General features: G+C 43.9%; 1 protein-coding gene across 2 annotated transcripts in view; it reads right to left on the reverse strand.

The window, feature by feature from the left end:
* The window catches only part of FAM171A1 (family with sequence similarity 171 member A1), a 129,799-nt gene that overhangs the window by 47,289 nt on the left and 70,377 nt on the right, over positions 1–12,133 (reverse strand). For both annotated transcript variants that reach the window (XM_015099598.4, XM_060396865.1), the window contains exons 2-3: positions 6,781–7,008; positions 749–841 (exon numbers count right to left, since the gene is read on the reverse strand). In XM_015099598.4, coding sequence (XP_014955084.3) covers positions 749–841; positions 6,781–7,008 — 321 coding nt within the window. The remainder of the gene's footprint in view (positions 1–748; positions 842–6,780; positions 7,009–12,133) is intronic.

Here is a 12,133-nt window from a genome sequence, read left to right on the forward strand (position 1 = left end):
GTTTTTTTTTTTTTGGGTTGGGAGGAGCCGTGCTATGTGGGATCTTAGTTTCCCAAACAGGGATCAAATCTGTGTCCCCTGCATTGGGAGCATAGAGTCTTAACCCCACTGGACTGCCAGGCAAGTCCCCATCTTAGCCAGTTTTATGTGTCCAGTGCACCAATGTGAAGTATATTTACACTGTTGTGCAACGGATCTCTAGAACTGTCCTATTTTGCAAAACTGAAACTCTAGGGAGTTTCCTGGGGGTCTAGTGGTTAGGACTTGCATTTCCACTGCCGGGGGTGTGGGTTCAACCCCTGGTCAGGCAACTAAGATCTCACAAGCCACAAGGCCTAGCCAAAAAAATTAAAAACAAACAAACTAAATCCCCTGAAACTCTATATACTCAAATGCTTATGAACCTTTTCAGAGTGACCCTATCCACTGATCAATGAAGCCCAGGCAGGGTCTGGATTCTGACTCTGGGATGAATTTTCTCACCTTCAGAGAGAGAGAGAGACATGGTGTGAAAGAGGGCGGAGCCTCTTCTTACCCCTCTGCACTTCAAGGCGGGGCTGATAACAAACAAGGCCACAGCCAACAGTTTCACCGAAATGTCAATGTGTCTGTGCACTTGTAGGGACTACAGCCATTATGTCCAGCTGTGGACATGCTCGTGGCCATCACTACCTGACTACCCATTCCTCGCACTTTAACAGTTGGCCCCAAAGTTACCATCGCTCCTCTTTTTAAGTATCAGACATACCTTGGAATCCTGAGACTATCTGGACAACGTCTTCATACACCATCAGGGTAGCGGATCGTTCTGGAAGCAGGCCCAGGCTTAGGGAAGAAAATACTGCGGAAACAAAGATGGATATGAGGAAATTCTGACTTCTAAATCAAAGTGCCCATGCCAATTTTTTAAGTACTCTGCATTCTTTGGATTCTCTGGGTTCAAATCAATCAACAACATTGATCTTTTAGTAATGTGACATAATAATAAATATATATATCTGTTCTCTGCCTCTGGTTCCTGGCTCAAATTCCTGAGTCACCAGAGTATCTTTCTGATCTGATGAGGAGACTCTGGGTGGCCTCCTGTATGCGGGCTGGTGGCCAAAAAGATCAAACCATGATAAGAATCTTGGAACTTTCAGGCTCGCGTCCCATCATCCAGAGAGAACAGTGGGGTGGAGAGTTCAGTTCATGGTTGATCATGCCTGCCATGATTGAGGAAGCTACGATGGGAGTCCCAAAGGTACAGGCTTTGGGGAACTTCAAGCTGGTGGGTACATTTATGTGCTAGGAGGGTAGTGCACCTCAGCTCCACAGGGATAGAAGCTCCCATGACCAGGTCCCTTCTGGACCTCACCCTGCTGCCTCTCTTCATGTGGCTGTTCATCTGCATCCACTGTGATACTTGTTATAAACCAGCAAATGTAAGTCATTGTTTTCCTGAATTCTGGGAGTCATTACAGTGAAAGAAACCAGGGGTGGGGAGCTCATGGGAACCTCTGATTTATAGCTGATTGGTCAGAAGTACAGGTGACCACTTAGGGCTTGTGTCTGAATGAGAGGACAGTGTCATGGGACTGAACCCTTAATCGGTAGCATTTGGGTTAATTTTGGACAGCTACCGTCAGACCCTGATGTTGGGAAAGATTGAAGGCAAGAGGACAAGGGTATGACAGAGGGCAAGATGGTTGGACAGCATCACCACTCAATGGACATGAGTTTAAGTAAGCTCCGGGAGATGGTGAAAGACAGGGAAGCCTGGTGTGCTACAGTCTAGGGGGTCTCAAAGAGCTGGACACAACTGAGGGATTGAACAACTGTCAGAATGGAACTGAACTGTAAGATACCCAGTTGGTATCCAGAGAGGAGGAGAACTGGTTGGTTTGAGAAGAAAACCCACTTACTAGATGTCAGAATTATCATAGACAGAGAGAAAGGAAACAGTTTGTCCTTTAAGTATTGTTAGCAAAAGTCTTTCAGAACTCCATGAGTCCTGCAGTCTCTCACATAACAACTGCTTAGCCTACAACAGTTAACTACATATTTTATATTCTTTAGAAGAATTGGCAACCCACTCCAGTATTCTTGCCTGGAAAATTCCATGGACAGAGGAGCCTGGCAAGCTATAGTCCGTGGGATCGCAGAGTCGGACATGATTGAAGCAACTGAGCACAGGATGAGAGAACTTGTGCTACTTTAAAATTCTTGTTTAAAGACCTCGACTTCCAACCTAGAAATTCACAAAGCCTACATGTTTCTTGGGAATTCCCTGGCTGAACAGTAGTTAGGACTCAGTGCTTTGACTGCCAGGGTCTGGATTCTACCCGTGGTTGAGGAATTAAGATCCTGCATGCTGCAAGGTGTGGCCAGGGGGAAAAAACCTACATGCTTCTGGGTAGAACATGAACAAAAACCAAATCAATGTAGTATGGAATAACAACAATCACTAACATTACTGAACCCTCACTGACATGTCAGATTTTATTCTAGGTGGTTTAATTTGGGTAATTTATTTAACTTTGAAAACAGCTCTCTGAAAGAGGTATTATTAACATGCCCCATTGACAGGTAAGGAGACAGGTTTATAGATAAGGAATTAACTTGTCCAAGATCCCGAATCTGGTAAATACTGGAGCCAGGATTTGAACTCTGGAGTCTGACCTTCACCTCTATGCTTCAGAGACTTAAGTTCAAAGGCCTCTTAGACTCCATCTGGGCCTAAGTTCCTGTTTTTGTTGTTGTTGTTGTTGTTTTTTAGTTTTTTAACTGGAGGATAGTTGCTTCACAATATTGTGTTGGTTTCTGCCATACATTAACATGAATCAGCCATAGGTATCTGATTCTATCATCCACATTGAACATACGTCATATTTGCTTCAGATTCAAGCCACTTAGTCGAGTCTGACTCTTTGGGACCCTGTGGACTGTAGCGGGCTGCCATTTCCTTCTCCAGGGGAATCTTCCTGACCCAGGGATTGAACTCGCGTCTCCTGTATTGCAGGCAGATTCTTTATCTGCTGAGGAAGACTGAACTGGCCATAGGTATACATATGTCACCTTCCTCTTGAACTTCCCTCCCACCTCCCATCCCATCCCACCTCTCTAGGTTGTCACAGAATACCAGTGTGAGCTCCGTGAGTCATATAGCAAATTTCCACTGGCTATCTATTTTACATATGGTAATGTACATGTTCCCATTGAGAGAGTAGTCTCTACATTTAAAGAGCAAGAAAGTAAGGCCTAGAGAAGTAAAGTAACTTTCAAGGAAAATATTAGGAGCCAGAAATATCAAATGCTAAATAGAGCAATTATTGGGTTCATTCAGGTTTTTGGTAGGATGTTACGGAAGAACACAAATGAATTTTTGGCCAACCCAATACTCAGCACAATTGGCTCTGGACAGTGCCAGAGGGGCCCAATGAGGGGCTGGCCATGGACATGACCCCTCTTTGTACACAGTCCATTTATTTAGCTGCCATCATATATAAGGCCCAGAGCTAGATGTGCGGAATAGATCACTGCTGGGGGCAGTCTGTGCCCTTAAGGGATCTACATTAGAAGGCGGCTAAGACACACAACCAATAGCTACACGACAAGCAGAATGTGACAAAGTGCCCTGATAAAGATAAGGATGGACCTTGGTGCTGGGAAAACAATCCAGGGTTCCTCCAAATGTTAAACAGTCACCATGTGACCCAGGAACAGGTACATGTCCAAGAGAACTGAGAATATGTGTTCATGCAAACACTTGTACATGAACGTTCATAGCAACATCAGTCATAATAGCCAGAAAGTGGAAACTAAAGGCTGAACATGCTTAGTGTCCCACAGGCAGCTTAAATCCAATCTACGCTATATTCATCATTGACTATGACCCCAACTCTCATTCTTTTCCTTCCCATCTCCTGCATCTCCACCCCCACCTCCACCCACTTTTGTAGGAGCCTCAAGCTTGGGGACAGGGATACACACAGGGAAGGAGTAAGGGATTTCTTTCAGTCAACAGCATTAATCCAGTCAACCTTAGGGAACCACAAGGTGGCCCATCGCTCATCTGTTATTCTATCCACTCCATCACCAGCCAGAAATTTGAGATTCAACTCACATTCATTCAACTTTCTTTCCCTTGTATCTCTCCCACCCATTCTCCAAGGCTTTCTGAATTCTGCCTGCTAAATATTCCTCAGGTTTATCTTCTTTTCTCTAAAATGTTCCTAAAGGATTTCCTCAATTGTACCTATTTCCAACCCACTTTCCATAGCTCTCAAAGCAGTGGTCCCAAATTACAGTGAACATTTTTATCCATAAATACCTGGGGGATGGGGGTTATTGTGGGGAGTTCAGTTCAGTTCAGTCACTCAGTCATGTCCGATTCTTTGCAACCCCATGAATCGCAGCACGCCAGGCCTCCCTGTCCATCACCAACTCCCAGAGTTCACTCAGACTCATGTCCATCAAGTGGGTGATGCCATCCAGCCATCTCATCCTCTGTCGTCCCTTTCTCCTCCTGCCCCCAATCCCTCCCAGCATCAGTCTTTTCCAATGAGTTAACTCTTCGCATGAGGTGGCCAAAGTACTGGAGTTTCAGCTTTAGCATCATTCCTTCCAAAGAAATCCCAGGGCTGATCTCCTTCAGAAGGGACTGGTTGGATCTCCTTGCAGTCCAAGGGACTCTCAAGAGTCTTCTCCAACACCACAGTTTTAAAGCATCAATTCTTTAGTGCTCAGCTTTCTTCACAGCCCAACTCTCATATCCAACATGACCAATGGAAAAACCATAGCCTTGACTAGACGGGAGTAGGAACTGTTTATTAAAATCTAGATTCCTTGGTCAATCTGTCCAGTCAAATGGATGAGTCCTAGAATCTGTATGTTTTTACAAGCATCTTCTGATGCTAACATCTATTGATCCTCAAGACTCAGCTGCCCTCTTAGCCTCCCCAGGAAACTCCTTCATTCGCTCATATAGGTTGGTGGACCTGTCCTCCCCAGCATCCCCATCTGCACATAAATCTATCAGGGTATTGATCCCATCAGGAGGAACTGGCTTCTGTGGCTGACTTTATAACTAGTGGATAAACCTCCTAGAAGCAAGTCCTGAGTCTCTAGATTTGTATTCTCAGTGGCCAGGGCAATGTCTGACATATAGTAGGCACTTGATAGGTATAAACTGAACTAAAGAGAATTTTGTGGATGAGGGTAGGTGCTGGGGCTGATGAGATAGGCATAACCACATTTAGCTTCCATGGACCCCAGAGGCAATGGGAACCCTTATGGGGCAGGTCCCGTGGTGCAGAGGTGAGCACGAATACTGGCCTTGTGCCAGGCACTGTGTTAGGTGCTATGCATTTATTGAGCACCTACCATGTTTTAGACCCTGTGAGTGCACCTATGATAAATACTTTTTACTCAGAACTGCTCTACAAGGTGGTATCAGCTCCATTTTGCAGAGACTGGCATCAAAGCTGGAGGGGCTCAAGCATAGATTTGGAGCCAGAACCCAGGTCATCTGGTTTCCAAAGTCCATCCTGGCAACAAACGTGCTGGCATATAATGTGGTCCAGGCACTAGATAGAATCTGAAGTAAAGGGACAGAGGGGGCACCATCTGCTGCTCCCACCTACCCCATCCCCAGCTGAACTCACGTGGGGCACCATCCTTGCCTCTGGTGGTAGGCCAACTGCTTTGCAGGGGTGAAAAGTCATGCGATATTGTGATTTATAATATGTAATATATATTTGGCCTGGGTCTCATTTCTGGCTCACAGCTCCTAAAACCCATGGAATTTCCTAAGTGATAAGGGCAATAAAGGAATCTTTCGTTATTTGTATCAATTGAATGGGGCTTTCAAGGGGAGTTTCAGTTAATATAATGACTTTTTGGAAAGCTTATGATAACCTAAGAAGGGGAACTGGTTGCCAGGGGAAACCGTGTGACTTAGAGGCTGGAATCTCTCAGTCTCACCATCCTCTCCCCCTGACCTCCAGGGAGGACAGAGTGGCTGGAGGTTGAATCAATCACTAGCGGCTAATGCTTTAATCAGTTATGCCTACATGATGAAGTTTCCATAAAACACAAGAGGATGTGGTTGGGTGAGCCTCTTGGTTGGTGAACACCAGAGGTGCTAGGAGGAGGTACAGCTGGCCAGGGATGGAGGCTCCACGCCTCTTCCCACAGACCTTGCCCTACACATATCTTCATCTGGCTGGTCCTTTAATAACTTTTATAATAAACTGGTAAGCTAGCAAGTACCAGCTGGGGTTGCAGACTCGGCGACACATTGCTGGATGTGTGGAAACACCACGACACATTTGGTGAGTAGACGCACCAGAAGTGGAATGGAGTATTGAGAGTGGAGGCGAACCAGGAGTGCTTTTCCTGAGCAGGTAAGAAGGTGGGACAGAGAAAGACAGTCTGGCCATCATGCCCACCTTTTGGCAGCCTTGCTCTCAGATGCTAAAGTGAGATGAGGAAGCCTCATTTCAGAGCACTGCCCCAGTGCCACTGGCTGGTTTTGATCCATCATGTACAGAATGGAACAGTGGAGAAATGGGTAGAAAAGGCTTTGGTTCCACTGTATGAATAGCAATGTGGAGCCCAACCAGCTTCACACCAGATTCCACCTTCCCTGCACATAAGGGGCGCCAAAAACCAGGGCAGAGAATGCACACATATTTTCCTAATTGTCTGACTTAACGCTTACAAAATCATTTCTGTGTCTGACTCCACCCCTAGCCTGATTATACGCCCTGTTTTAGAGAAAGGTAAAGACCACCTTACCAGGTAACCGGATGGGCTTCCAGGGGGCCGAGTTTGGCACGTAGGCATGCTTTGTGGCCGTGACAATCAGCTGACTGCCTAGCTTATACTGGAATTTGATGAAGGCGACGCCATCTGTCCCCGAGGTACCAGAGGCAATGGAGACCTGGTTGGTGAAAATCTCAATGAGCGCATCAGGGACAGGCTGATGGGTGCTGGCATCACTGATGTGGACCTTCAGGGTGACCTCTGGAAGAAGGAGAGAGCAACAAAGAACTGGTTATTCACTGGGGAACTCCAACAGCGATTCTGTGATAACAGCAAAGGGAGGTAGAAAGTATTCGTGGGATGTGCTTAGATACTCTAGACTGGGGACTCTTCTGGTGGCCCAGTGGTTAAGACTTCGTGCATCCAGTGCAGAGTGCACAAGTTTGATCCCTGACGGGGGAACTAAGATCCCACATTCTACAAGGTGCAGCCAAAAAAATGTTTTTAATTAGAAAAAAGATTCTAGATCTACATCCAAAATATAAATTGTTTTAACCAGAAACGTTCTCTTCTTAGCAATTCTTTTTTACTTTACATGATTCCTTATCTTCTTCAAAACCACTGCCTATAACAAACTCCTTTCCTCCTGGCTCCTCCTGGCGCCCCCCCAACAATAATTGAGAGAAAAATCTCTATTCCTTTAAGACACTGTGCAACAAACACAATGCTTTCTGATCCTGCCCAGTGTTGCTGGTAAACACAGCCTAAGCAAGGCTCAGGCTGCTACACAAGGACCCTGCAGGCACTAAGATTTGCAGCAAAATTGTTCAACAGCCTGTGATGAACATGGATATGTACAGCTCAGGGTCGCTGTGCTGGTAATCATGAAGACATGACTGAAAAGTAGTCCCTGCACATAGTACCACCAAGCGGGTGGGCAGACTATCTAAGCAACGTGTCCTGCCAGCCCAGCCCAAGGACCTGCCCCAGGTGGTACCCCATTTTAAGGAACCAGCTTGCCCCTCCTTGGGAGGGAGGAAAAGCACCTGTTACTTGGTTTTGTTGGATCCCTCATGCTGCAGCCTTCCCAAAAAAGTCTTGACTGAATTTCTCTTCTTGATTTCTACTGATTAAAGAGTTCAAGGGGCCCGGTTGGTATCACAGAGTTAATGCAGTTTTTGGCTAGATGACCATAAGGAATAGCTAAAGAACCCTAAACCCAGGAGTTACATAAGGTCTGCACCAAATAAATCTCTCAAAAATCTTGTAGAGTAAAAAAGCGCTACAAAAACTGAACCTGGTTACTCCCTACTATAGGAAGAGAACACTACTGCCAAAAGAGGGATAAAATCAACATCAAGAAAATCAGGCATATGGCATTACAAAGCATATCTAGTCGATTCCTGCCAATCTTATCAGTGTTATCTTAATGCAGATTCACAGCACATTTGCTTTCTTACGGAGCTGGGTCTTACTTGTCCCAGTGGTAAGGGAAGTTATAAATGAATTAATACTCCCATAGCAGAAATCCTCTAGAACAGGACAAGTGGGAAGGTGTTTTGTGGTGGTTGCACACTGACGATTTACATAATCATGTAATGCAACATTCACTAACAATTCACCGGGATTACAAAATTTCTGCTTTCTCTTTCTTCACTGTTGGCTGAGAAGGCAAAAGCAATGGAGATTTGGAAAAAGTGAAATAATTTCTGAATAAACACAAGAAAGGAGTTCTCCAAAGGTATGGACACCCAGCAGGGAATAAAGAAGAAGTGATGAATTGGGAGAATGGGGTTGACACACACATACTACTATGTATCAAATAGGTCACTAATGAGAACCCAGTAAAGAGTTTATTGCTCAGGGAATTATACTCAGTGCTCTGTAGTAACTTAAAGGGGAAGGAAATCCAAAAAAGAGGGGATATATGTATGCATAGAGCTGGTTCACTTTGCTGTACAGTAGAAATTAACATAACATCATAAAGAAACTACATTCCAATAAAAATTAAGTAAAAAAAGAAAAGAGTTTTCTTATAATCAATGCCCTGGGTTCTACCACTTGAATCTCTTCTAACATGGGAAGCCTAGTATATATTCTGCAATTGTATACCTGAAAAAGATTATTTAGCTACTTCTTTTGGTGTAACAGGATGTGAAAACACATCATTGTGGTTAGGTAATTTTTACAGACTACTGGGTGTCATAGTTCCAAAGAATAGCAAGAAGAGATAAGAAAGCCTTCTTCATGATCAGTGCAAAGAAATAGAGGAAAACAACAGAATGGGAAAGACTAGAGATCTCTTCAAGAAAATTAGAGATACCAAGGGAACATTTCATGCAAAGATGGGCTCGATAAAGGACAGAAATGGTCTGGACCTAACAGAAGCAGAAGATATTAAGAAGAGGTGGCAAGAATACACGGAAGAACTATGCAAAAAAGATCTTCACGACCCGGATAATCATGATGATGTGATCACTAATCTAGAGCCAGACATCTTGGAATGTGAAGTCAAGTGGGCCTTAGAAAGCATCACTACGAACAAAGCTAGTGGAGGTGATGGAATTCCAGTTGAGCTGTTTCAAATCCTGAAAGATGATGCTGTGAAAGTGCTGCACTCAATATGCCAGCAAGTTTGGAAAACTCAGCAGTGGCCACAGGACTGGAAAAGGTCAGTTTTCATTCCAATTCCAAAGAAAGGCAATGCCAAAGAATGGTCAAACCAGCGCACAATTGCACTCATCTCACACGCTAGTAAAGTAATGCTCAAAATTCTCCAAGCCAGACTTCAGCAATACGTGAACCGTGAACTCCCTGATGTTCAAGCTGGTTTTAGAAAAGGAAGAGGAACCAGAGATCAAATTGCCAACATCCGCTGGATCATGGAAAAAGCAAGAGAGTTCCAGAAAAACATCTATTTCTGCTTTATTGACTATGCCAAAGCCTTTGACTGTGTGGATCACAACAAACTTCTGAAAGAGATGGGAATACCAGACCACCTAACCTGCCTCTTGAGAAATCTGTATGCAGGTCAGGAAGCAACAGTTAGAACTGGACATGGAACAACAGACAGGTTCCAAATAGGAAAAGGAGTACATCAAGGCTGTATATTGTCACCCTGCTTATTTAACTTATATGCAGAGTACATCATGAGAAATGCTGGACTGGAAGAAACACAAGCTGGAATCAAGATTGCTGGGAGAAATATCAATAACCTCAGATATGCAGATGACACCACCCTTATGGCAGAAAGTGAAGAGGAACTAAAAAGCCTCTTGATGAAAGTGAAAGAGGAGAGTGAAAAAAGTTGGCGTAAAGCTCAACATTCAGAAAACGAAGATCATGGCATCTGGTCTTCATGGGAAATAGATGGGGAAACAGTAGAAACAGTGTCAGACTTTATTTTTTGGGGCTCCAAAATCACTGCAGATGGTGACTGCAGCCATGAAATTAAAAGACGCTTACTCCTTGGAAGAAAAGTTATGACCAACCTAGATAGTATATTCAAAAGCAGAGACATTACTTTGCCGACTAAGGTCCGTCTAGTCAAGGCTATGGTTTTTCCAGTGGTCATGTATGGACGTGAGAGTTGGACTGTGAAGAAAGCTGAGTGCCGAAGAATTGATGCTTTTGAACTGTGGTGTTGAGAAGACTCTTGAGGGTCCCTTGGATTGCAAGGAGATCCAACCAGTCCATTCTGAAGGAGATCAACCCTGCGATTTCTTTGGAAGGAATGATGCTAAAGCTGAAGCTCCAGTACTTTGGCCACCTCATGCGAAGAGCTGACTCATTGGAAAAGACTCTGATGCTGGGAGAGATTGGCGGCAGAAGGAGAAGGGGACAACAGAGGATGAGATGGCTGGATGGCATCACTGACTCAATGGACGTGAGTCTGAGTGAACTCCGGGAGTTGGTGATGGACAGGGAGGCCTGGTGTGCTGTGATTCATGGGGTCGCGAAGAGTTGGACACGACTGAGCGACTGAACTGAACTGAACTGGGGTGTCATATGTATTAAAATTTTTCAATTTGTTTTATTTATATGAATAATCATTTTTATAGAAACACTTATCCGTTCAACAGCAAACAAGATTATTCCCATTAAAAGACAACCAGGGGAGTGATCTTATCATGAGGTGGGGTACTTCAATTCAGTCGCTCAGTCTTGTCCGAATCTTTGTGACCCCATGGACTGCAGCACACCAGGCTTCCCTGTCCATCACTAATTCCTGGAGCTTGCTCAAACTCACGTCCATCAGGTCAGTGATGCCATCCAACTATCTCACCCTCTGAGAAGAGGTGGGGCACTACATACTATTTATTTATCTCATTTTGCAGAGAAAAGGAAGACCCTATAAATGGCCCCACACCTAAATATGCAGTAAGATCTACTCCTGGGCATATATCCAGAGAAAATTCTAATTTGAAAAGATACGCACACATCAGTGTTCATAGCAGCACTATTTACAGTAGGCAGGACATGGAAGCAAACTGAATATCCATCAACAGATGGATAAAAAAGATGTGGTACACATATACAGAGGACTGTTACTTAGCCATAAGAAAGAATGAAATAACGTCATCTACAGCCACATGAATGAGAGATTGTCACATAAAGTGAAGTAAGTCAGAAAAAGAAAGACAAACACCATACAATATCACTTGGAGAAGGAAATGGAGACCCCCTCCAATATTCTTGCCTGGAGAATTCCATGGACAGAAGAGCCTGGTGAGCTACAGGGTTGCAAAGAGTCAGACACAACTGAGCCACTGATACACTTTCATTGCTTATATGTGGAATCTAAAATATGACATAAATGAACTTATTTACAAAACAGAAACAGACTCACAGACATAGAGAACAGACTTACAGTTACCAAAGGGGAAGGTGTGGGAGAGGGATAAATTAGGAGTTTTGGATTAGCAGATACAAACTACTATATATAAAATAGATAAACAGCAAGGTTCTACTGTATAGTACCCAGAACTATATTCAATATCCTGTAGTAAACCATACTGTAAAAGAATATATATATATAAATATATATATATATACACTGAATCATATTGTTATACAACAGAAACTAACACAGCATTGTAAATCAACTATACCTCCATAAAAAAAAACATTATCCTGAGTGTATCTGTAAGGGTGATTTGGAGGAGATGCACATTTAACTGAGTAAAGCAGATCACCCTCCTTCATGTGGGTGGGCCTTGTCCAATCAGTTGAAGGCCTGAAGAGAACAAAAAGACCCCCCAGAGAAAAGGGAGACTTCCTCTTGCCTACCAGCCTCTGAACATTGGCATTTCCTGCTTTCAGACTTGAACTGAATGTCAGTTCTTCCCTGATCTCAAGTCTACCAGAGTTTGAACTAGAACTATAC

Source organism: Ovis aries, chromosome 13, assembly GCF_016772045.2.
Source record: "Ovis aries strain OAR_USU_Benz2616 breed Rambouillet chromosome 13, ARS-UI_Ramb_v3.0, whole genome shotgun sequence".
NCBI classification, from domain to species: Eukaryota; Metazoa; Chordata; class Mammalia; order Artiodactyla; family Bovidae; genus Ovis; species Ovis aries.